Raw genomic sequence first — 27837 nt, forward strand, 5'->3', positions numbered from 1 at the left:
GCCTCCTTGCCGACAGCAGAAATACAAATCAATTTAATGACCACAGCTCAGAAATGTGGCGAGCACTCCAAAAGGCAAAATCTGCAGCCTTTAACAATGGTCTATTCTAACAAGGCAGACCCCTGGCTCATTACAACAACAGACAACTATACGTAATAAAGCTCCACCTACATATTCAAAATAGATCCTAGGTGCATAACCTCATGTAATAATGTAGGTGTGGGGCAACGAATAAAAAGAAATACTTTGCTGCATGTGTGGGCAGCAGACAGGCCGAAAACATTCTAAAAATGTGGCAAAACTATATCTACCCAAAATACAATGTCACACCACAAAAAGCACGTTATCACTACCATGGCCCTAATATCTTGCTTAAAGAGCTTTCTTACCTTGCGCGCACATTGAGGACGGTGGACTTGCAAGGTTGTAGATTCTTATAATAAATAAATATAAAATCAGTATGCTTGTGAACTGAAAACAACCGTGTTGCCTACATTTTTACCCTTGCAAGAAGGCACACATGAAACTATTTTTGTAACAAAAACAAATCAACTCATTAAATTGAGTTTTTTTTTTTTTAACAATGGATCGATCTATTTGTTTTAAAAGGCGGTTCTTTAAAGAATGATCCAAAAAAAACTGTGGCAAGAACGAATTGATTGGTCAAAAGTATGAACCTGTTTATTGAACAGCAATTCCTGTGTCAAGAAAGCTGTCATCCACCATTTGCTCATCTCAGTCTGACTGAAAATCCTGCCAAACATGTTTTGTGACTAAAACGTTAATTCCGGGGGTTTTCTGGCAGGAATACCTTGCTTTTGGACCCCCTGCATAACATAATGTGGCGGAAGCTGTCATGCGACATAAGCGAATTCTAGATTGTACCCAGGGCATTCTGTTCTCTCTCTCTCGCATGGATCATGAACGAGTGGACCACCCTTAACCCCTTAACCAGGGGTCAAGTCCTGAACATTAACGTGGGGGGACTCATCCACAAACACAATGAGCTGTGATGTCGCCAGAAATTAGCATAGCAAGGTGAAATAGGCCCATTTCATTGAATTGGTTTTGCATAACCTCCCAAATTGCGCAGGACGAACGTCATGTGCCTTTCATAAAATCAACACACACAAAAGCAAGAGAGGATATTTAATTCTAATAGGGCGTTTGTAAACGTTAAAATGTGTGCATGTTTTAAACTCCAACAACCAATACAAATGTTTTCCAATGGACTTGCAGTACCGAAATGGGGCATTTCACCTTTAGTTGTCTGTTAGGTTTCATCAGGTTATATAATGCTGTGGTGAAGTGTTTCTCCTTTTAGTTTGGGGGGAAGAGGGGGCTGAGTCCACCCTCTGAATACAGTGGGTGGACCGTGTGCCCCCGCGTGTACCCTCGTCTTCAGCCCTGCTTAAGAACCGTTATCTGAGTATGAGGGGGTGCTTTTCCGAGTGATTCACTGCCTGGGCCGGCGGGCTGATGCGTATGATGACACAGGCAGCGAGGCCCCAGCTCTCACTCCTCTCCGCCTTGGCTCCAATGGCAGCTCCGCGGCTGTTTACCGAGTCATCAGCGCCTATTGTGATGGCGACCTCGCTGCGCCTTAGTCAGCGGCATGTTTTTCTGAAATGTCGCTATGGGAGGGGGCTGGCAATGTAGGCGTTCTTGGCATGCTTGGGTGGGGATGTCGCGCTTCACTCACCACAGGCGCAATTACAAACCATCATGCGCTCTTTTGTTTTGCAATATGTTGTGCTGTGAGGTTTACACTCACTGACTACTTATGAGCAGCGTGCATGGATTGGTGAATTTCGTAGGAATGCGAGCAGGCATATCCATCACACACCTGAGGCATGCCGTCACGCTGACCGACTGTACTGTTGGTACGGGGCAGCTATACCCATCACACACCCAAGGCATGCCGTTACGCTACCAGACTGTGCCGTTGGTACGGGGAAGTCATACCCATCACACACCCATGGCATGCTGTTACGCTGTTATACTGTACTTTTGGTACGGGGCAGTCATACCCATTACACACCCAAGGCATGCCGTTATGCTACCAGACTGTAGCGTTGGTACGGGGAAGTCATACCCATCACACACCCATGGCATGCCGTTACGCTGCCAGACTGTACTGTTGGTACGGGGCAGTCATACCCTTCACACACCCAAGGCATGCTGTTATGCTGTTATACTATACTGTTGGTACAAGGTAGTCATACCAATCACACACCCAAGGCATGCTGTTACGTTGTTATACTGTCCTTTTGGTACGGGGCAGTCATACCCATCACACACCCAAGGCATGCTGTTACGCTGCCAGACTGCACTGTTGGTATGGGCAGTCATACCCATCACACACCCAAGGCATGCCGTTATGCTGCCAGACTGTACTGTTTGTACGGGGCAGTCATAACCATCACACACCCAAGGCATGCTGTTACACTGCCAGACTGTACTGTTGGTACGGGGCAGTCATACCCATCACACACCCAAGGCATGCTGTTACACTGCCAGACTGCACTGTTGGTATGGGCAGTCATACCCATCACACACCCAAGGCATGCCGTTATGCTGCCAGACTGTATTGTTTGTACGGGGCAGTCATAACCATCACACACCCAAGGCATGCTGTTACACTGCCAGACTGTACTGTTGGTACGGGGCAGTCATACCCATCACACACCCAAGGCATGCTGTTACACTGCCAGACTGCACTGTTGGTATGGGCAGTCATACCCATCACACACCCAAGGCATGCCGTTATGCTGCCAGACTGTACTGTTTGTACGGGGCAGTCATAACCATCACACACCCAAGGCATGCTGTTACACTGCCAGACTGTACTGTTGGTACGGGGCAGTCATACCCATCACACACCCAAGGCATGCTGTTACACTGCCAGACTGCACTGTTGGTATGGGCAGTCATACCCATCACACACCCAAGGCATGCCGTTATGCTGCCAGACTGTATTGTTTGTACGGGGCAGTCATAACCATCACACACCCAAGGCATGCTGTTACACTGCCAGACTGTACTGTTGGTACGGGGCAGTCATACCCATCACACACCCAAGGCATGCTGTTACACTGCCAGACTGCACTGTTGGTATGGGCAGTCATACCCATCACACACCCAAGGCATGCCGTTATGCTGCCAGACTGTATTGTTTGTACGGGGCAGTCATAACCATCACACACCCAAGGCATGCTGTTACACTGCCAGACTGTATTGTTTGTACGGGGCAGTCATAACCATCACACACCCAAGGCATGCTGTTACACTGCCAGACTGTATTGTTTGTACGGGGCAGTCATAACCATCACACACCCAAGGCATGCCGTTACACTGCCAGACTGCACTGCTGGTTCTTACAGGAGTTCAGCCGCCATGGAGAACTGACTGAAGTGGGTGAATGGGAGATTGTTGGGGAGTGGTGTGGATGTCCACTGTCATATCGCACCCTGACACGATCTGCTTATCATTATTTTCACAAATCATCCTTGTCATTTCATACCACAATGACAATAGCAACGTATTACAGTCATACAATACATGGAGCACCAGAGTGACAGTGGCTTGCGCTCCTACAGTTCCTGATGCAGCCTCAGGCCAATGTCTGCAGCTCTGCTTTTAGTGTTATGTTATGTACAAGGTTCTTGTAGCGCGCACTGTTGCCACCTGCGCAGTCTCTTGGCACTCTGGTACTACTTGAATCACCTGGCCCCAACACAAAACTGGCAGTGATGCTCCCGACTCTGCTACGCTTTGGCGGAGCCCACTTCCTTCCTACCTTACACTGGTACCACACATTCCCTGCCCCGTACAGCCTGTATACTAGTGCAACGGCACAGAAGATAACTGTGTAGTGCTTAAAAGCAGAAGGAGTCCAGCATGAAGCGCTATATAAATCACCAACCACAATAACTGCCGACTAGGCCACCTGATCCCTCTCTAGCTTGGCACACAGTGGAGCACGAGCACCAGTCCACCAAAACCTTTGACGGGCCACACTACTGTGATTGAAATTACGACGCGCAAAATAGTTTGCCCAGCTCTCTCACCCTAGAACTAAAGGGCACAGTTTTCAAACCTCTTTAAAATAGCCTACATCCATGTGGTCAAGCAATACTGACAGGAACCACTACATCATGCCAGCAGCCTCTGGGCAGAATTCCCGACATGGTGCTCCTACCAGAATTTGGGTTGCTTGCCTGTAACAGAAAACACCGTAGCTAACTTGACACTAATGGTCAAACAACCCAAAGTAACTGCCTCCCCAAGCATACCCTACAAATACACTACCCACCTTACTTACCTTTTGGCGGCGCACCTCTTATGTGCTTCAGGCTCCCTGCGACACCGGTTCCCTTCACTTACCTGCTTGGGAACCGGTGACGCAGAGTCCTTTCCTTTTTAAAAAAAACTTTATTCCCCTATGCGAGGGACACCCCCGCAATCCCGGTTCCCTTTATAGCAAGCAAGAGGAGCGGGGGACACCCCCGCAACCCCTGTTCCCCTTGTTTGCCATATTGGTCATGTATGGCATATTTGATCGAATTTTTGATTGTACAGGATTTTCGTGCAGCCTAAATTCGGTCAAATATACAATACGGTTTATTATTTTCGGTCTTTTTGGGTCATTCTCTCCTACCAACCGGACCCTCGTCCACCACATAGTAAACCATGAGCATACCCCTGAGCTCGCACGCTTTTGACAGGTGTCACTCGTCCTCTAGTCTGGACACTCACCCACCAAGCCCCTAACTGGCTCATACACTCCAATGGGCTCTGCCACAACAAAAACAAAATCGGGTGTTTTCGCCCACCGTGGGGGCACAAGAGCTTGAACGTGAAGCATGAACTAGTGCATTCACCTATTGATAGAAGCCAGCGTTGATCAGAGAGTGCCCAGGATAAATGCAGGCGCAATACATTCACTACGAGGCATCTTCCCCTTTCCCAGGTGCCACTTGTGCACCCTGGTCCCAATGCATTTCTCTGTCACGTTCCAGATTACTTCGCCCTAGCCACACACACAGGCATCACGCCACATGCCCCTGCCAACTCACTGCCAACTCTGAGCAGGCAGCCTGTCGCTTTGCGTGGTGTGCTGAACCACGTCAATATCGCCGCCTGAGCTTCATCTTTCTTCTTTCCTGAACAGGTATTGCACCTGACCTATGTTGCTGATTGCCCAAAAGCCTGATGCCTTGGTGTTGTGAGGAAGCTTGGCGGCTTTCGGTGGCAGTTGATTAAGGGGGCCCAAGCATACTGTTTGGGAATTGGGGAAATCTCCTAACATACCATTGCCTCAGGAGGACAGGAGGGCCACGGCAGATTCAGCATAGCAAGGCGCCTTTTGGTTATTCGTTTATCAGATGGTTTTCATAATTTTGTGTTCTCATTTTCTTACTTGTTCCTAATGTAGTTCTTGCCTTTTTTTGTTCTGCTTTTTCTGCCTGGAGTGAGTGACCACAATGGTGGGCCTGCTTTTGAACTCTGAGCCCCCCCCCACCCTCCCATTGGCAAAGAAACAACCCCCAACTATGTGTTTAAGGTGACTGGTGGGTTTGCAAGGAGACCGGCACCCGCTTCCACACCATACTATGGCATAGAAACCTATGCCCACCACACAATGGGAATCTCTATACAGGCCTAGAACCTGTTTAAAGACTATGCACTATACACAATGGCCGCCCAGGGAAGGCCACGGCCAACTGGTTTCAAAATGGGGTAAAGGTAACGAGAAGGCGGAAGCACGCCATAGCCAACCATATTTTAAAACACTCGATGCAAACGCTTCTTTCTTCCAAGCTCATACTTGCGCTCACCCAAACGAAATCTCCTCCATTTGACAAGTTCACGCCCTGATGGCACCAGCCTTTCTTGCTTTTTGCTCCAACTGAAAATTGAGCCAGATCATTATAATGTTTGAATGCAGTGCCCTGAGTCTAAGTTGGTAATCAATAATAATACGTGCATGGTCAGCCCAAGGCACGTCTGCTATCAACGACTTTCACACTGAACAAAACACTTCAGAGTGGGGAAACTACTAGTGGCCTAAATAGTGTGACAATTGAAGTTTTTCCAGGGTTGCGTAAACTCACAAATGCATCGAGTTCCTCACCCAAAAAAAGATGCTAGAAATAACTAAAGAGTAAAAAAAACACATTGCTCTTTTCTCAAACATGCTGAGTCCTGAGGGGCTGCTCAGCTGTTCATAACCACCAGGGAGGGTGTTAGGGTTGGGGCGGGGGGGACATGCCTCCTCGTGGATTCCTCGGCAGACACTGGATGAAGGCTGGGCTAGGAGACCCTTCCTCCTGCGTGTGAAAGCAGAGAGGGCAAATGCACTCGTGTTTGAGAATAAGGAGGTCGCCCTTCTCCCTTCCGCTGGCTTTAAGCTGTGCCCTGGGAGGGAATTATGCCATGAAATATCGTTACAGGTTTTGTGATGTAGTAAATGGCGTGGTGGGTATAAACTTGAGAAATGTTGATACTAATCAGTGCTAATGTTATCCAGCAATCTGTTCATTGCCTTCTCATTTTGCGCAGTGCAACGGGTTGACGCTGTCTTAGGCCAGTTTTAAAATAAAATAAATGGGTGTTTTCCCGGGTGGCATGTTCAAACCCATCCCAGTAGTGCCCCCTGCTGGAGAACACCCCACTGACTTGCATATTAAGTGGAAGATATCAAATATGTGCCCGCTGCCAGCATGGTGAAACTTCCATTGTTTGTGCACCCCTGGCTCAATAATGGGCACCAGTCATTTGCGCTCAGCCCTCTTAGGTCGCCATACATGCTGCCTGTGTACTTACTCACTCCGCGTTCTGAACCATTTTGCCCAAAAGTTGTATGTGAGAGATTGTAGCAGCCGGTCAACTTCTGGTGTTGTCAGTGTGGTTGTCTAGAAGGTGCCAGGCTCACAGTAGGCCATATTGAGTTATACATCCTTTATCCATGGTGAGAACAGTCTTTTTCAGGAGACTCTTCAGTAATGGAGCTCTCACTTTCTTCTTTGTGTGGCAGTCGAGTATCCAGCTTTCAGTACTATCACTGAGAGGTCCTGCAGCGTGAGTCCATCCTGTGTCAAGTGCAGACCTATTGCCCTTTCGGTTTTGTCATCAAGATTGTATGCATGTAGGTTAATTCTTACACGTAGTTACTTGCAAGACTCACCAAAGTACTTTCCTTGTGGGCATTTCATTTAATTTGATGAGGTATAAAACAGCTAGTCCAATAAAAGGTATCAAATCTTGAATTTTGTTTGATTCGCAATTTTGAAAGCTTTCTCACTTGCAGCTAGCCACCTGGTAAGCAGCGCCCTGCTTTTAGCTCCTGAGACCAAAGAAAAGAAAATCTACTTTGAGGTCTTTTTTTACTGGCCATCCAAGACTTAAATACTCTCTACCATACACCTTAGTGTACCGCCTATCACTTGGTGTTGTGATTTCATTGTGCGTGGTGTTCACCAGGCCCCCCATGTCCTGGCGACGGAGGCACATGCATGCTCTCACCAGTCACTGGGAGGTTATTGGTAGGATGGGAGGGTCATGGGGGTTCTAGGAGCAGAACATGAGCTCTCCTCCGCACTAACGAATGAAGTGGCCTCCGGCTCTGAGGGCAGGCATCTTTGCGGTCATAGGCTTGCTCAGAGCCTGGTCACGGACCTAGCTGAGAATCCCTTATTGTTCTAGACAAGACTACAGACCATGAACTACTCCACTAACTTAAGAGAAGCACGCTCAACAATGATCTTGGAGAACATCTAGGGGAGCCTAGACAACTATAGAAGGTCCAACCCTTTGTTAAATCTAATGCACGTAGAGGTAGATGGATGATGAATGGGGAGTGATTTTGATGCTTGGAGAAATGGCAACCACAACTTTCTTTTGCCAAGCAGAATGCATTTTTGTTACAACTGGTACCAAAATGTTAACGTTTGTGGCTGGGTGCATCAGCTCAAGAAATACAGAATATGTCGAAGATTGTCCAGTTCTCTCCACACTGATCTGGTCCAGATGTCCGCCAAGAGCATCCCTGCTGCATGATGCTCTAGAGTCTAGTACACCTTTCTGTTTATCAGCTACATGGACTCCACGCCCTCTGACTAGCTGTATTAATGGCACATAGCTTCCTGGTTCGTTTTGTTTGCTGGTTTTGTATGTTTGGGTCAGGAGGGAAACTCCTCTTGTGGGCAACTCATTCAATCTCATGGTGCATGGCCTGTTGGTGTTGCCGGTGCCTAGACATGTCTCTGCGAGCTGCTCTGGCACTCTTGGTGTGATCTCTGGGGGGAATTACTCGTGGTGTGGCTGGCTGAGGTACAGCTTTGTGTGCAGCAATGGTAGCCGCTGGAATTGTGCACAGCACAGAGTCATTTGTTTCTTTACTCACTGGTGACAGCAACACATGGGTACTGTGGCCCTCTTCTGGTCTCGGTCTGTGCCCAGACATGTGCTCCTTCCTGGTAGTATTATGTGTGCTATGTGGCATTTACTTTTCTTGCGCTTCTGGGCATTCTCCCGTGTCTGCATTGGATGGGTTTTGCATTGCATGAGGCTGCTAACCTAAGTGCTCCTTGACTATGCTCCGCGGCTGGTCCAGGTTGTGCTTTGGCGAATGTGTCACCATTGTCCAGAGTGAGAAGTCGTTATTTGTAATTTAAATCACACTGCCCATTATTCCTTAAACTGCACTCTTGGAATTGACCCATCACGTGCCGGTGCCAGAGGACATGTTCCCATGAAATTGGCCTAGGTTGGCCCCTACACTACTTTTGCCCTTTGGGTATGACCGGTTGATTTCACTTTGATTCTTTTTCTCACCCTTCTGGATGGGAGTCGCTGGTGCGGGTGGTGTGGCTTGTTTGGTTCCTGGGGTGCTGGCTGGGTGGGGAGGACCTGAACTTTGGACTGAGATGGACCAGAATGGTTCCAGATAGAGGTGAAGGGTGAGGAGATTTGGAAAGCTGCAATTTATGTTGTACCCATTTCTTTCTTTAAACATTTGTGCAATGCCATAACCATTACCTATTGTTTGACATGTTCCCTTCATATCTCATGCTTATTTGCTTAGCCCTTACATCTATATGTGCTTCAATTATTTTAGACATAAATAACACATATACATAGGTCTTGGTTGTCCTTGGCCTTTGGAAGCCAACTTATCTAGAACTTTTAAAAGACACGTCCCACCCATTGGGATGACCTTGGTCAACCATGCCCACAATATACTTAGACTAGCCTGAGCACATCTTAAGTTGCACACACAACCAGACTACACATATGCATGTACAATAGGCCAATCTCCAATCTTCCATCACCTGCCCCCACAGCTTCATCGGCTCTAGTCCAGATTGTACTTCAATGCATTTCTTTTCTTCTTCTATAACACACCTTTTAGCGGTCAATTCACCTTGAGCAGACCATGGCCCTGCGTTCCCTGGACGCGACTCAATAGACCTTAACTTGGACAAGGTCACACGCTTTGAAACTGCTATGGTGGTGAGCTGGTGCAGTGTAATGTCTTCCCACGTCCAGAATGTCTTAAGCAGCCATATTATGCAGTTGGCTGGCCCATGCCTGTAGCAAGGGGGACTCCCATGATACTCGGGCGAAACTATTGCTACAGCTCTGGTGGGCAGTGAGTGGATGGGGCCTACCATGCATGAGAGAGTGCCAGGTGCAAATAAAGCTCCATCCCACGGCCACCTGTGCGCCCCATATCACATTGGTGTTAAGGAGTAGGCAGAGCCCAACCAGCGCACCACAGGTTTAGACCTGCCTTCAGAAGGCTCACCTATGGGTCACCCACGGGTCTCCCCGAGACGAGTGGTGTGCGGGGGACCTTGCGGATATTCATTGTGCCCCTGGGGTGCAGGGGCGAAGGTGACTGTTGACAGGTTGAGGGGGGAGTCTTTCTGACAGTGGAAAGCAGCTTGTGTCGCATGCGGGCAGGCGGAGGAATGAACCCGGATGCACAAGAGTAAGAGCCCTACGAAGCAGCATCTGGAACATCCAGCGCATGCGGGGGAGGGACGTACTTGGGGGGCGGATCCCCCTGACTTCATATGAATTGTGAAAAAGAATCTCACGGCGAGCTGATTTTAAAACACCAGCACCACTGGGGACAGCAGGAAGTCCAGTAACACCCACACCCTGTGTCACTGTCAGGACAGTCAGGCCATTGCAAGCTGCCTCGGGCTGCTTTCCATGCAGACCCTCCGAGTTTGTGCAGAGCTTTCCGCCACGAGCCCCATAAAATCCGCTCCTATGCAGAGAATGTGCTGAGCAGCAGAGTCTGAGCGCAAGCCCAGGGCACGTCTCCCCCTTTCATCCCTGCGCCGCTGATATTCACTGATAGAAAATCGCTCTGTTGAACTTGGTCCAAAACGTTGGGATGGCCTTGTTTTTAACCCATCCCGTAGCCAGGGAAGTATCTAGCATTTTAAGAGGAGGGACGGGTGTTGGGGGATAGCCACTAAAAAAGGATGGCTACTCCCGCCCACCCCCCAAATGCAGTGCGCGCAAATCCGTATGGTCTCATTCAAATAAAACTGCAGGACCACTATAGATGCAGGAAACTCACATATTAGAGCTCTAGCCAGGCTCTGTGGTGCAAAATGATTTAGAAATAAGATTATTGTAATGCTCTGGTGCAAACGACGTAAAATGAACTATTATTATATATGGAGCAAATCTATAGTTATTATGCTTTTTTTTTTATAACAGCATGATATAGTTACAGACGCTATTAAGTTAATAACTTACAGAGCTACAGATAAGGAACAGTGTGATTAAATGATTTGACCCGGATCACACACTTTAGTTAAATGGTGAAACCAGGATGTGGACAATTTAAGCAACTGAACACATCTTCCCAGGTTTTGATTTGCATTTCATGTGCTTAAATAATACTTCATTTATAGCAATGTCTTGGGAGCAAACCCCATTACATAATACTCTAGTCTTTAATAATAAACCAACTATACACTATATCCATCGTCATAGAAATATGTTGAGCAATAAGAGTATGGCTTCAGTTTTATTCTCCCCATCCTGCATGCAAAGTCACAATAGCATCATGCAGATGAACGTGAGCCTAACAAATCCCCGTTGGGTTTTAAAGCCATAGTCATTATTTCATAAAGAATGCAGCATTATGCACACTTCAGACTTCTGATCACCCCACTCACATTTCTTGAGGGGCAAAAGTCCCTGCTAATAGCCCCCGCTCCCTCCCACCAATGTTTTATGGCTCCCATTGTAATGCTCTGTGCCAGGACAAAGAGGGTGCTGAGCAGGAACCCTCTTGCTTGGCACCCTCATTGTCTTGAAGTGAGACACCTTTCTCGTTTGGCACCCTGTGAGGGTGCTGAAAGGGGGAGGTGTCCCACTGCCAAATGTCTCGGTCTGGCTTTAAAATAGCCGCTGGTGGGGCAAGCAGCACCCCCCGCTCGGTACACCACTGCCAGTAGCTTTCTGTTCATGCGTAACCAGGGCAGAAGACAATACGGAGAGCAACAACTCTCACCCGGCACGACAGGAAACCAGGGTGACAGGATATCAAAGGCGTGGCTCCTGGGCTTCCTAGCAAGGGGTTCCATGCAGTTATCGGTGTACTGTGTGGCAGTGGCGCAGGGGCCGTTGGGGTGATCAGGCGTAGGCCCACCCCCAGAATTTTGCGCTATGTTGACTAGTCCTGCCTGACCTACATAGTCGTGACTAGACACAGACAATAAATAGTGCACGCGGCTGCACAGTTATTTATTGTTAATCTAAAACGTTTCATGTTTAGCACCTGCACTCTTATGCATATATTTTTGGGCAATTGAAATTATGAAGGGGGTTAGTGCTGGTATGTCAGGAGGGGACAGGAGACAGCTCATTCTCATAGCAGTCCTTAAGCGTGTGGTTTCAGGCGTGAATGGGAGAGTTAACTGCTTGTAACATTGTAGCTGCCCCCAGAATAGTCTCATCAAAATGTGTAAAGAAGTTAGATGCCGCCACACAATTAAGTTTGTCTCTCACCCACAGTCTCTGATGTTAGGGCATCACTCAACATTTGAAGTATCAGCCCCCCCGCCTCCGCCCCCCTCCCTGAAATTGTAGTCTAAGTGCACCCCTGCTGTGTGGTCAGATATCAGGAGCACAGTATTTCTCTTGGTGTCACTGCCATTATGGCATCCATACTTTGCTGTGGTTTTCTCTGCAAAAGTCCACCACAGTACCACCACCGAGGAGACAGGCATGGGGAAGTGTACAGAGAGCGGGGGGCGCCATTGTCCGCCTAAGTCAGTCTCCACCCCTATCTTGGAGGCAGAGCATCACGCTTTTGAAAGGTTTTCTCTATCGCCTTGTTATCACTGCATCCAAGGACATCGGTTTCTGGAGGGTCTTAAAGCACTTTGTGCTGTACATTGTCTCATGCAAGAAAGCTAAAGGAACCCGAGGAAGAAATGACATCTAGCTCAGCTGGCACTAGACATCCCCGAGCTCCTTCTGACTGAGACACAGGTGCACTTTGTGTTGCAGCCAATCAGTGTGAAGGGCGTCATGAGCGAGAATTGTCAACAGCAGCTGTCAAGTGTTGCAAGGCCAGGAGTGGCCATGCTGGAATGAAAACGCCTTTATTATAATTGAAGAGGAGAGGGTGCTTTCAAGAATCTTGGGTTTCTTTGTGAGTTCAATTTGGCTGATTCTGTCTGTAGAAGAGAATTCACAATAAAGCAAATAGACAGATGTTTCCACCTCGCAGTGACCTTATCACCACAGAAGAGGGATGGCAGGAACATTGCGAATTAATCATAACCTCTTTAATTGCTCTGTGGAATCCTCCAGACTGTTGCATGTCAGCTGTTGATGTGATCATACAAGAACAAATGCTGTGCTGCCTGAGCCTCACTGATGTTGCCCAGCCAGGCTGAAACATATTTGCCCTTTCTTCCGGAGAACCTTGGCCCTTTGGCAGTGTCTTCTTTGGTACTGAGCCGGCGTGACTACTGCAACTCTCTGTTCCCGGCCTGGCCAGCTTATATCATGCACCGGCTTCCACTGCTGCAGGACTCTGCAGCTCGCGTGGCCACTGGCACTGCCTCTGGGGCACATATCTCTCCGGTCTTGCGGTCACTCCACTGGCTGCCAGTGCAGAAGCAGATTATTTAAGTCCCTCTGGGATGGCGTGCGACTGGAATTTTTGCAGGAGAAATTTCAACACTATGTGCCTCATGAAGATCTGAAGATCTCGGCTGTTGATCATCCCTCGGTCCTTCGCAGTTGCTCCGGCGAAGCTATGAAACGCTTCACCTTTCCCAATTCACTAGCCCTGACCACCTTAGCTTCTGCCGCTTGATAAAATCCTTTCTGTGTTAAACACCTTTTTGTCCTGATGTTCTTCAGTGCCATGAAGCTTCTGCGAACGAGCGCTTTATAAAACCCAATAACATAACATAACATGCAGAACCAATGTGATCGAGCAGTCCAGAGGAGACCAACCCTAATTTGCAAAATGTCTGTCCTCTTATGTAATACCATGGCGGAATGAAAAACAATGGTCTGGAAGATTTTCCAGAGCAATGCCAGTGCTTCTGATTAATTCAAAACTTTACAACCGTCAACCTTCAGTTTTGCTTATTTTTGCCATCTCATCTTCAACTACAGTGCTTTCAAGGAATCCCCAGTTTGTGATGGCCGCCTCAGTGCAATTCATGAAGGAGAAAGGTGGACATGTCTGGCGTTTTCAAGAAATCACATATACAGCCTTTTACCTCTGAATACCTATGGGACTTCCTTTAACAGCATGCATTACTGGCAATTTGCTCAATAAACACTGCTGGCTGAAATTCATGGCGACAGGCTTGTGGCTCACTTGATCACTATGGGAGCTCACTGATTCCTGGGACAGCGTGTGCCACCTTGAACACCTGCTTGCATCTTAATCCAGAGGTGGAGACCTGCAGGAGTTTGAAGTGGCCAATGAGGTGCCTGAGACCTGAGAGAGAGAGAAGTGAGGCATCGAATCAGATCTCTTAAACCTCTGAGCGGGCTTCAAGGCTCTATCACTGGCTCTATCTTCTTCGTGGAGTTTGAAAAGGCACTGCATGCACAGGGTGACTCCACAGCTGGACGATGTGCCAGACTAAGGGAGATTGCATGTCAGCGTTGTCAGTTGGATTTTGTGATCGTTTATTATTATTTGGATAAACGTTATTCTGTTTTACCTATGTTTTAACTTTTGTGAGGCCCCTGAATATAGCCATCCCTTTTTCCCTTCTTTCTTTATCCTTTTCGCTTGCCCTTATCCAAACCTTTACCCATAATGTATCCCTGCATTTCCCTGCTAGTTCCAGTCATTCACATTAACTTGCCAGTAGCCCTTTGGTTGGAACATTCCACTAGTGCCATTATGTAACTTATATGGTTGGGATTACTTTAGAGATGGGCGGGGAAGGGATTTTGTGGAGTTGTTCAGCTCCTGCTCATTTTAGTTTGTGGCGGTGCACGTGGCAGAGGATGTGGTGCTGTTGGGCTGCACTGCAGCGCACAGGGAACCAGAGGACGTGGATGTGGGGCCAGGGTGTGGACCTGGAAGACAGCAACAGTGGGTGCAGGAGGCAAAGGAGGCCCAGTCTGTCACTCAGCACGTGAAGGAGGGGGTGTTATGGAGGTGTGTGGGGAGGGCCAGGCTATTGACACAGATGGTGGCCCTGCCTCTGTGGTGGTTGAGATGCTGTTGGGTGAGCTGGCTGAGGAGAAGAGCAGGTGCCGGCAGCTGGCGTGCAATTCGAGGAGGAGATGTGGTTACAGAAGATTAGGAGGAGAGGATAATGTTTGTGTGAAGGAGCTGGTTTGGGGGAGGCAGAGGGGAAGAGCTATTTACTGTGGCGCTGCAGGAGGCAGTTGAGGAGGAGTCGGTAATGGGTTAGTAGGAAGAAGCGGAGGCTGCTAGGACAAGGTCAGCAGATACTTCACCCTGCCAGAGAGGAAGACGACAGAGGTGTGGTTTGCAGCCTAAGCAAGAAGTTCCTGAGCCAGAGGAAATGTGTGAAAGATGCACTGGCCACAAAGGCAATGCATGCATAACCACTTTATGCTGTGCCATACAGACACCTATAAGACCAAGATGCCATCCGCGTAACCCACTTCAACAGTAACTTCTATTCACGTCGAGTAGGCAACTGGCAAGAGTTCTCGGGACACTGGATGCTCGCCATCAGGCCACCAGGGCATCAGACGTGGTTCTGTGGACAGTGCCCCACAACCTATGGGCCCTACCTAGCACATCACTTACAATGGCAGGGGTCTAAGCAGTAAGTAGGGCAGTATTGGTGTGCCTCCCCGGTTTGGTGGTAAGGTTGTCTGAACTCCACATGGAGAACACTGGCAAGCTTTGCATGTATAGGATGGAGGCTCATTCTGATTAGGGCCTTGCATAGTTTGCTCACCTGCCTTTCCACCATTCCGTTCTGTGAAGTAGGCAAAGGGGACAGAGGCAGCCAGAGGATAGCAACTGGGCTCTATGGAAGAGGTAACACTGCTGTCGAGGGAGCACTGCTAAAGTTGTAAACATTATCAGGTGCCTCAACCCTGTGGGAATGGCATCCAACATTTTGAAAGTGCCTTTCCCCTGTGTGAGCGCCACACAGGATTTTCAGGAAGTAACTTTCCTCTGTGAATGCCCAGAGTTCTAGTGCACATCAAGAATACCGATGTCCATATCCACTGCCAGCAGCAGGAGCATCACTCAGCCCTCATGCCACGCTCACCAGGCAACACCACCAACACTAGATCACCAACTCCTTCTGTCTGCACCAGATTTGTGACACCCAAAAGGCCATCACCTCTGTCATTACGTGGACTCTGCTGTTTTTCAGGATGACGCGTGTGTTTCTTGGGCCTTGGCATAGTCTGCGGCACTGTGGCATGAAGAGTCTGTGCATAACCAGGCACGGAACAGCTCAGGGATTTGATGGCGACGTAGCGCAAGGTTGCTGACAACATGAACCCCGTAGTGAAGGAGTACTGTTGTGGATGCTCGTCCCTTCCTGGCTGGAATATGCATGGACCCGCAAGCAGAGGTGTGCCCACCATCTGCCAGGCAGCTGTGGGCATGCAGAATGCTGGAGAGTCTGACTCCCTGGAAAGGGCTAACTCGGCAAGGAGTGGGCCCCGCGGTGACCTACTTGCCTGCAGATTCTTCCGCAGCCGCCCACACTGAATCTGACGTGGCTGCCTGCTCACCCTGTAAGGGGCGTTGCCGTTGCCTCGGCACGTCATTCCGTTGGCCATCTACACGTGAGAGCAGTTCTTCCTTGTGCATTGTAACCGCATCTCTTTTGAGCCTGGGTCGTTCAATTGTTGCTGAAGAGCAGCTGTGTTCATGGCAGAGCCTGCGCAGATGTGTAGTCTGGAATCCCTTTCATTGTGACTATGTATGTACTGCTGTGCGGCACATGCCTGAATCTGCAGAGTCACCACATATGAAGATGATATCACCCACTGATCTCTTCCACACTCACGCCCACTGCATGCCCCTGTGTTAAAGGCAGGTCGGATCTACTATTGCAGAAAATCTCACGCTCCGTCTACAGTACCTGTCCAACTAACAACACAATATGCACCAACATCACCGCGATCCTTAAAAGAAATGCCTTCATCAAACTCATTTTGAGAATTTCCTCACAATATCTATAGGTTTTAGAGTTAGGTTAAGCACCAGGGCAGCTACTTTCCAGATGAAAGACAATACCCATCATATATAGACATAGTGTAGCCTTGTCACTGGCCCTGCACCACCATTTAGCTGCATTCAGCCCTGTGATCTACAACACCCCCTAAGATGCCAGGTTGTCCAGAAGGGAATCAACAGATCACATCAGAATCCCATTCCCTGTGGGATCCATCACCTTGAACCTACACATGGAAAACCCACCAACATGCATACAACACCCACCTCTACCTAAAGATCACTTCCCTAAGCCACATCTTCATTTGAAACACTGCCTCCCTCTAATTCAAGTGTGGATGTGAAGTTCTTATTCAAATTCAACCTGATCAAAATCAGATTCATCTTCTGCGGAAAAACCCGCGAAGCATCCTCAAGACGTCGATAGCACAGAGGCAACACAATCCTTTTGGGCGCTAGATGATGCCGCACAACACGTTCAATCCCCGGTCCAGCGTTTTGAAGCTGAAGACGTTTGGCATTAAGTGCAATATAAATCATAATAAAATTAAAAATAACCAAGACCTATTTAGTGGAGATGACATTTGAAGGATTTTCATCTGGGCTTACTCCCAAGGCAAAGTCCTTTGGATTCATCATTGACACTGACTTCTTATTGAAGAAGCAAGCAACCAGGAGGATGCAGACGCTCTGCCATTTGCTTGCTCTTTGCTATGAAATGAAAGCCTTCCACCTGGCCCCTGACTCCAGAACCTCTGTCCAAACGCGGGTTACTTCCCGGTTACATGCTGGTAAAGCCCTCTCTACAGGCATTCAAACATTCACCATAACCTCTCTGTAATATGCCCCTAAGGCAGCAGCACACCTAACCACAGGCACAAGGAAGATACATCGCATCACCCCCACCCTCAGGCACCTGCATACTCAACCTTCCGACCTGCAAACCAATGTAAGTCCCCTACCCGGACAGAATACCGTCTCCTAATCCAACCGGACAGGGAAGCCTAAGATCTGTGCCGACCGCGGAACACCAGAGGCTGGAGACCGAAAACTGCGGGATAGATCTGCAGGAAGCCACCTATGGACACACTTCAAGAAGGAACAGAAGCATCGTTAAACAACACCTATCTTAACACTGACTGCCAGGGCCCCTTTTCCCCTGCGCTGGCAATAGCCCATCCTCTGATTATGCACACACCTCTTCTCTGCACAGTGTTCCGTTGCTTGCTGCTATCTAGGTTCTCTCTCTCTCTCTCTCTCTCTCTCTCTCTCTCTCTCTCTCTCTCTCTCTCTCTCTCTCTCTCTCTCTCTCTCTCTCTCTCTCTCTCTTTATATATACATATATTGAAAGACAAGGACGGACTGACTTGCAGTCCAAAATGCAGCGGCACTCAGGCAAAGTTGACAAATGATGAAAAGCAAATCCCCAGGCAGTCTTGCAGTGCTGAAACAGTCCTTTATGTGGATAATATAGGTGGCCACGAGGGCAGCAGCACATGCAGACAGGCACAACGCGTTTCACCCTAATTGTGCTTCAGCAGGTATTTATATAAAAACAAAGTTAACATTTAACATACTTTGCACAAAAACAATCATTTCTTCACAAAAAAAAAATCAAAAACAAAATTCCCAATTCTAGTTGAAGAGAATTTAAAAAGGTTGTTACAGCAATTTACGTGGAAGTAGTGTGACCTGACAGGCGCTCAGCCCAAACTTGTTAACCCCGTCCCGCTTCCAGAACCGGCCAAAATGTTCCCAGAGAGTTACATCTCTTCCCCTTAAGAGCAGGACACGATATCATGAAGTGCGCAAGAGTTGCAACCTCGCCAACTACCTTACAAAAACGGCAATTCAGCGGATCCGTTTCCACCTGGCCGGCCACCTCTATTTAGAATTTGTTTTGTCGGGTATAGGTTCCAACGGAAATGCAGGAAGGTACGCCTGAGCCACTTGGCTGGATAGATCGCCAGAAAAGGGGGCCAGAGTGCCGTGTCTCTTATGATCTCCCCTCAGACGGCTCAAGGGGGACCATCCATGCATGTTATCAATGGTATTTACCCAATCATGTGCAAACATGGGGGGTTTCACATTGCAAGGGTTCTCTCCGCGTTCAGTTATGGAGCTAGCTATCTCAGACAAAAGATGATTACAATACATGAGACGCTCACTCAACCAGGAACATTTCCAGCAACAAGAATTCTTTTCAGATCCTTAAACAAAGAATCAGGCACTGGACATATCCCTTTCCTTAACAGTGAGAGTAGTCTCCACTGTGCACGTGCAGGGAATGCAATAAGGCCCAAGAGGCAGGCTGTTTCTGCGCCACCTTCTGGATGCATAAGGATATTTGATAGTCCACACTAATGTGTTGCTGTGAATGGTCAGTTTGTTGTGAACGGACAACGAATTAGGAACGGAAGGTGCTGTTGGGTCTGGCTTGAACATCACATGTTTTGCGCTCCACTCAAGTAGGTGCTTTATCAAGCTAATTTGAGTCTAGAATCCATTATTTGCATAGTGCACATTTTATCAATCATGGTGTTGTGCTCAGCTCCTGTGTAAGGCTCGTAACGGACCTGAAGGGCTTGTGTATGCCACTCTCAGGCCAGCCAATGGGATGTTCTGGTCCCTCACAAAAAATCACGTGTTTATCACACTCAGTTTTATTCACTGAGAGTAATCTTTAGCCTCCACGACTGTGGCTCTCTGTTATTTCAGAAGAACGTCACGTGTGTATCGCGGGCAAGCCAGTCACAGGGATTTCCTTCTACTCACAAAAGTCATGGACATACACATGTGACTTTTCTGTTGAGAGATCCGCAAATCCCACTATCTCTCTTCAATGTGACATACACACGTGACTTTTCTGTCTTGCGGCTCTCTCAACAGAACAGTCAGGTGTGTATGTCACATTGAAGAGAGATAGTGGGATTTGTGGCGCTCTCAACAGAGAGGATAGCTCAGGAGCAACATGCTCACCTTGGAAGCAAGACGACACAGAGCACCACAGGGTCGATCCCCGGGTCCACGCTTAGAAACCTCTGGGTATTAAGCGCGTTATAAATAACCAATCATAGCATATAATATATCTCAACAGAAAAGTCACTTGTTCATGTTACATTGAAGAGGGACAGTGGGATTTGCGTCTCTCTCAAAAGAAAATTCACGTGTGTGTGATTTGCGTTGCTCTGTGTATCATATATTGGTTTTTGAATTTGTAAAGCACTGTAATTACCTCAAAGGAGGCATCAAGGTACAACATATAATACCAAACTGCTATACACAATGCCATTTCTGGGATTTGTGTCTCCCTTACTCGCTGAATGTAATCTTGATTCTCCACCATTCTGGGTCACAGCAGTAATTGTGCTTTTGAGCTTCCTCCAAAAGAAGTGTGTGTGCCGCACTCAAAGCTGCATGTTACATGCGTCACACTATGAACTAATTCTACTCTAAGTCTTATTCCACTACCTTACTCTAGTTACATTCTAATCCGAAGCCCTTCCTATGGCTGCATCTGCTGCAAGAACCCCCTGCTTCTCCAAAAGCCTCCCAGCACTGACACATGGTCTCCAGACCATATCTATTACAGGGCCTGGAGTTCAAACTTGCTCAAGCTATTTTGTCAACATCTCAAAGGAAGTTAAAAAAACATAGTTGAACCTGCAAACATTGGACTGAATTAGAGTTTTTATGAATATGTTTACTGGAGACACATATTAGTACCTATGATTACAGAGCTTAGACAGTTTTTGTGATATCATTTGTCCGCACCATCTGCAAGAAGTGCAGGTGTTGGGTATTCACATATAGAGAAGGTTTTCTGTACAAGTACTACACCACCAGTGGGAATAAATTCCATACACAGAAGTCTGGATTGTTAAACAATCAATTGTATGTATACAATATGGTATAGTCCCTTGCAAGGCACCAGTGTTGTGATCAAAAGTTCTGGGGTTTTCTTGCATATTGACTAGATGAATAGCTCTTGACCCATACCAAAAATATAACATAAACACCTAACCACCAAATTGCGAATAGCAGCTCTTCCCTCAATTTCAGGTCTGCTATTTAACAGAGAACCAGGTTTTCCCAGTCCATTGAGTACTTCATCATTAACATCCTTGCCCTAGTTCTAATAAACCCACAAATGCTTTCCTAATTGTCTCTCACCATAACATTCTGGTTAGCAAACGCATTGGAAAAAAGGGTGGTGTAGTCCCCCTGGTTTACTTCTCCTCTTAACATCTACTGCTTCCAAACCAGCCCTTCTTGCTAATTTCAGAAACCTTTTGGCGAACTCTCCATCAATGCCAAGACCTCAATCCTGATTTATATAGCCTATCTTTCCCCCTTGGTGCCAGCTCCCTCTTCATCTCTGTATGGGCTGAACTAATCTACCGACAAACCAAGGGAAATTGTATACCCATTATGTGATATCTCAACATTGATTGTTCTGTAGCCCAGCTCTGAACCTTTGTCACATCTCATGTATAAACATGGATGTACCTCTTCATTCATCTTGACCACCCGTCATGGTTAGATGTAATATTTACTTTCAACTTCGTCCGTGATCAGACTCCCCATGTGTCATTCCTGTGGTCTGACCATTACCGTTGCTTAACAGTTGTGACTGCATCATTTTCATGCCTGCACTTCATCAGTTTCCCCCTCAAACACACAACATTATTTCCATGCCTCACTATTTCTTAAACAAAACCAACTTTGAAAGAACTTTTGCCAAGCCACCTCTGTCTCTGGTCCCTTCCCCTCTTCTCAATAATCTTGACATTTCTATCAGATGCACTTGCGGCTGTTTTGCTCATGCCAGACTCCAGCACATCTGTTTGATAAAGATGTAGCCTTGCGAAATAGTGGTTAAGAACCTTAAGGTCATCTGATGAAAATCTCATCTACCTGAGGATTCACTCTGCTGTTAAATTCGCAGCTGTGACGGCCACAATGTGACTGAAATGAAAAAGAGTGTTTATTTTCAGAGCTGCATCCCCACTTAATGAAGTAAAATCGCCACTGGCGATTCGAAATTCAGAATTTCACACAGCACCTGAAAAGACCCAACACATAGGAACAATAATATCCTCAATCTCAGCATCACTGCCTAACCTCCATCATAGCTCTCTAATCCTTCTCGACTAGTCGCACCATCTGTTCATCCCCTTAAACATTAGGCACACCATCCCAGTCAAGCACAACCAATCGGAAAACCCAACAATCAAGCCTTCATACCATTTAAGAACTTCCCCATTGGAGGCTCCAATGGAACACCACGCCCACCTCCACCTACCCCTCACATGGGCATATCTACCTCTGATGAACCAGTACTCACTTCTCCAAGAACTCAACATCACCCTCGCAACCAACATCAACTGCCATGCCCCACTGAAACAATGGACCCTCAAGTCTAAATCTTTTTTCCACACCCTGGTACACTTAAGAACTCAACATCAACGAAAAAAAGTCAGAACAAAAGAAACAACTTGGTGTAAATTCTGCAGTGCATTCAACCTCACCCTGATCAAGGAACGCCATGCTACATGCAGACAACAGATCACCCCTGTGCCAAGTACAACTACTACAGAAGCACCATAGCCAAGGCAGACAATGAAAGCAGGCCCTTCTTTAAAACCCTCAAGCACTGCAAGAACCCTCTGCCTGACCCACCCGTGCTGCACTCCATTCAATAATCCATTTCCATCAACTCTTTCTTCACCAACAAGATCAGCTTGATCTTCCAGCAGACAGACAGTAATGCCACAACTGTCAGCACCCTACACACCCCATCTTGCAAAACTGCAACTGCCTGGACATCTTTCAAGACACTCTCCATGGAAGACCTCACTGCCACCCTAGAATCCCTCAAGGCAACAGCATACACAGACGACACCCTCCATGCTGCCATACTCAAGACCCTTCCAAATGAAGCATCCGCCCTTACCTGACAATAATCAACAGCTCCCTAAATCAGGGCACCTTCCACTCGACCCTTAATACCGACAAATCCTCCCATTCTCAAGAAAACTACATTGGACCCTAACAACCTCAGCAACTAGCGTCCCATCTCCTGTTTTTCCTTCCTAGTTAAGATCCTTCAGAAAGCAGTAGCCACGCAACTCCCCCAACACATCAAAGCCAACAACCTCCTTCTTTCCTATTAATCTGGCTTCAGAACCAAATGCAGCACAGAAATTGCTAGCATCAAGGTGATCAACAATGCCTAAATCCTCAATGATGGCCATCCTTGCCACCTGGTTCTCTTGACCTCTCAGCAGCATTTGACGCAGTAGGACCACCCGACACTGACCAACAATTTACATTGCTGCATGTGGATGAGCGAGAATGTCCTCAGCTGTTCCAAATCCTATCTTGCTAATCGCCACAAGTTCATAAAAATGGATTCTTCAAGATGACCAACTCTTCCCATCATCTGTGTAGTCCTGCAAGGATCCATCCTTCCATGTGATCTTCAATCTTTACATGGAAGTGCTAGGAACCCCTCTTGGCTCCACACAACATCCACATCCATCAATATGCAAATGACATATGGCTCTACCTCAAGATGTCATCTATCAAGAACATTCACAGGCTCAAGTCCTAACTTGCATCGATCCAGTCCTGGATGTTCAGTGCTAACCTTAAGCTCAATCCCTCCATGACTAAATTCCTACTGCTGACCAACAAAGATATCGCCCTGAGGTCCCAAAGCACCTCACTGAGAAATTCAGCATCTCGGTGGCTTACAATCCAACAGAGGCAAAGACGTGCAGGCTTGAACTCTGCCTGTGCAGAAAAGAAAGATCTAGAAGACAAGCCTTCTCTATGCCCCAAGAATCTTGCACCTCCTCCCCGTCAACATGAGACTTCCTCCCCCCCTGCTTCTGCATTTCTAGAAGGAGCTCAAGATCCTCCTCTTTAAGGATTGGCTCCTCCCAAGCACCTAGGTCCACATGCCCTGCACTCCCCACGCTGCCTCAGACTCTGTGATCTGCTGCCAATTGTTTGCAATGCTTGCCTCTAGATCCCTTGCTGCCAAATTGCCTGCATCCCCCCCACGCTGTTAGCGCCCCGTTTCCTTGTATTTGGGCCTCCCTCACTCTCTTATTCCCCCTATGATTTGTAAAGCACTCTGTTGCTTCTTGGAGCTAGGCCTGTGCTTAATAAATACTGTAATACTATTTATAACTGCATTTATAATGCTGATAAGAAACCTCAGCCATTTGCGAGATCTATGTTGAACTTGGAAACCCCTTTCCATCTCACTCCATCCTGGACCCTCTGCCACTCGCTTCTGCACTTGCCACTGTCTTCCAGGACACGGTCAAATGAGTGCACAGGCCTTCCTGCCCTGCATGACACATCCAGCAACTTGAACAGGCCTGCTAACACGTGATTTTCCCTCTGACACTCAACCCACCCCGCCTATTGTGCCTTGCAATGTTCGCTTTTTTCTGCGAATATTGGAATTCACTCTTCTGAACTTTCATCAATTTTGAGTTTGATCCTCTACCTACACTGTCAAGTAGTTCTTCACATGATGGCGTGATGCAAAACTTCAAAATAAAATGCAACACAAATAAAAATCATTAATATCTAAAGCAATTTTCACCAGATGTACCTACGTAGATCTTCAATGTGAGGTCGTTGGTTGAAAATATGTGTCAATGTTTGTTTTAATGGAGACCTTTCAAATCTCAGTTTCTGTGAGTCACGACCACAGAGACTATTGCAAGAAATGTTTCAATGCAGTACATGTGAGCCGAAAGTAACATGCGATGGGCACTCGATAAGGCTATCATTAGTGCTTACATGTTAGTCATGTTGTTTGCCTATTTATTTGCATACAGCGTCTCCGTCCACCACTCAGCTGCCGGAAGGCACCCTCTTTATGGTACATTGAAATGTTCATAAGACGGCTGAGATACTTAAAGCAGCTGCAGTTAATGCTAACGCAATCATTGATACTAAAATGTATTCTGTCCTGAAGATTCGTGAATACAGTTGTTTAAATGGTTGTTGTTATATCTGGATGTAAAAGCAAAGCATTGTATCTAGGGCTGAGCCAGTGAGCGGCATGGGAATTGCACGCCAGCGCCAGCTATTCTACCAGGATGGCTGCAGTGGCCAAGGGAAACTTCTCGTCCCTCAAAACCTGTCTAACCTGTGGCGTCCCGCAGGGTTCAAGTTTGTCCCGTCCCCACTGCTCTTTAATATTTTCTAAAAACGTTTGTGAAGCATGCTACAAATCTTGGGTGTCTGGTTTACTAACTACGCTGACGACACCCAGTTGGTATTTGAACTGTCGGGAATCTATGAAAAGAATGCGCAAAGAGTTAAAGAGGTGTTTAGCGCCACCCCAAAATGCATGGCGACAAACTCTCTCGCACTCAATGAAGATAAAACCGAACTTTTGATACTCGGCACTCCCCACAAAATAAAAAAACTGAACGACCAAAACAGACAATTTAAAATTAATAACAGCTACATTGAAGTCTTGAATCGTGTTAAAACGCTGGGAATCTTTATGGACTCGCACCTCTCCTTCAAGAGACTTGTGTCATACTTGAAATCAACCTGTGCGCTCTCCGCAAATCTGATATGGCAAATTTGACCCTACCTAACTGAGTAAAACCTTGCTTTGATTGCGGGGGCCATAATTAATTCAAAACTAGACGATTGCAATAGTCTTTTGATGGGTATGTCCAAGAGCAAAATTATAAAAATGCAAACTATACAAAATGGAGCTGTCAGGGCAGTTTTTGGACTGAGCCGGGGTGAAAACATTTCAGCAGCCAGGAGAAAGCTTCATTGGCTTCCAGTCCAACAAAGGATCAAATTTAAGTGTACCGTCATAGTCAATAAATGCCTAGCTGGTAGTGCGCCCAACTATCTCGTCAAAAAAATAATGAAGGCACCTTTTAGAAGAGACCTCCGTGCAAACGACAATCACGACTCATATCAACGACGAAATAATCTTAAAAGAGTAGGTGGCACAAACTTTGCCTTTTGGGCACCTATGGTCTGGAACTCCACACCCCCTCTCGTTAAGAATAGTGTGTCCATTACTTTTTCATGAAACAACTCAAGACACACCTGTTTGAGAAGAGAGAAAATTAGAAACCTGCGAACATTCTCTGCGTTCCACACACCTGCTGCAGTACCAGTTCATATGTTTTTTGTTGTCTCTGTGAGAGCACTGAGGCCTATGGGCAATTTTGCTATATACAAAAACCATAAGAGAAAGATAGGCCAACATGCCGCCCCTGCCCCCCGTGCAGTACGCAGTGACGCATACGTACGTTCAGAGTCCTCGTTCTTGAAGTATCCGATGAGTTTTGGCTCATCCTCAATGTTCTCAAATGCTGTGAGCTCGTGGTTCCCCTCAATAAATTCCACCGGGTCCTCAAGCACCTGAAAGACACAGAATGAGAGAGTTCACTGAATGCTGGCCGTTAAGTTCATTTTTACATGGATTTTTACCCATTTATTATTAGACAAATAGTGATGAAGTGGATAAAGGGGGATTTGGTCTGCCCCCCCCCAAATAAAAGTTCTGTCCCCTGAAATAGGAGTCTCGATTTCCATGGGTCCATCAGAAACATACATTTTCATGTGTGTTTGCAACAACCTTTCCCACCCACATGTATCCAGGAGTGGCCTCGGACTTGGCAGAGAGATTTACCAAGGAGAGATTGGTGGTGCTGGGGTCGATATAGAGGTGGCCTAGTGATAAAGGGATATGTCGTGGGACAAGGACGGCAGAGCTCGAATGGATTCACCAAATCTGGTCCTTCCACACAAATCACAGTCTCTCCCTGTGACTCATTTGCCTGGGCTGCCAGAACTGGGAGTGCTTTGAAACACACCAGTGCCTGGCGTTAAGTGCTATGCAGCAAAAGGGTAACATTGGCAGGTTTGCTTAGTTCATGGACAGTGTCAACCCTATAACCTCTGCTGCCCAGCACTGCAACTTAAGATCCACCCCATTACTAGGTTGCACATCTCAATAAGCAGAGGGTGTGAGCTCACCCTTCTATGCTTTCGGCCATCCAGAGACAGCCATGGGTCTCTGCCTTGCCAAGCTCGAGCGGATTTTACTTTTTTCCAACCACTCATCAATTCAGCAGAGCCACACCTTTGAGAATTGCAGCCGTAGCACAGGATTAAGGCGGAAGTGGCTTTTCGTGTTAGGCCGGACCTGGGGTGTTGCTAGGTCTGGAAAAGATCCCTGCGCTTCCATCTGGGGCTACAACCAAAAGACCCTGGCCTATAGCCCCATAAGCCCCCCCCTAGCAACACCTCTGGGCCGAAGCCACTATCATCCATTGCGTGGCTCCTGCGTGCTTTGCCCCCCCCTTTCGCCCCATGTCTACATTTGCCATCGGTGGGAAGATGTAGCTTGAAACAGGGCTGCAAGGTTCGGGGCTGAAATGCGAATTAACAGTGGAAGAGAGAGGAACTTTCAAGACCCATGTCTGCCTTCTTTTGCCTGTTCACTTTCCTGGGCAAGCTCTGGTCAAAAGCAGAACGAAAAATAGTTGCACTGCTATAAAGGGGAGACAAGGAAGAACACAACTAGAAAGTCACCATTGCTCAAGGTCCAGGGACGCTCACAGAGCCCCCTCTTCCTATTGAGGGTGCCCTCCATTTGGGCTGGTCATGTGAAGGCAGTATGTACAGGCAGGCTGATGAGTCCTCGGTTACCCCAAAGAGATGGTAAGTTAATGACAAGGAATCGTTTATCTTGAAGTTCTATATTGTCCAGACCTGGCACTAGCAGGCGTCCGAGGCAGTGACAAGACAACAATGACGCAGACAATCAGTAGACACAGAGCGGCGGACATCTTAGAGAATAATACCTGCAAAGCTGCTAACAGTAACACAACAGCGAAGTGAGATAAGAGGGGGAGGGCATTAGATAAGTCATGAAATGTACAGCCAATTGGTGCAGCACGCTTAGGCCATTAGTGGGGGCCTCGCTGTGAGTGGCCCTGTAAGAAAAGTGGGGATACGTTGACAGATACAGCGTAGAAGCTTTAGTACTGGATAAATGTGTCAGCAGGTTGCAAAGCCCAGATGAGTGGCCATGAAGAGGATTAAGATCTGCTCAGAATCTTGCAAAGATA

The 27837-nt window shown here is 47.3% G+C and overlaps 1 protein-coding gene across 1 annotated transcript in view; it reads right to left on the bottom strand.

Annotated features, from left to right (window-relative positions):
• The window catches only part of CASQ1 (calsequestrin 1), a 200012-nt gene that overhangs the window by 66876 nt on the left and 105299 nt on the right, over positions 1 to 27837 (bottom strand). The window contains exon 4 of the mRNA XM_069635437.1: positions 26011 to 26122. Coding sequence (XP_069491538.1) covers positions 26011 to 26122 — 112 coding nt within the window. The remainder of the gene's footprint in view (positions 1 to 26010; positions 26123 to 27837) is intronic.

Source organism: Ambystoma mexicanum, chromosome 1q, assembly GCF_040938575.1.
Source record: "Ambystoma mexicanum isolate Mex_15411 chromosome 1q, UKY_AmexF1_1, whole genome shotgun sequence".
Taxonomy (NCBI): Eukaryota; Metazoa; Chordata; class Amphibia; order Caudata; family Ambystomatidae; genus Ambystoma; species Ambystoma mexicanum.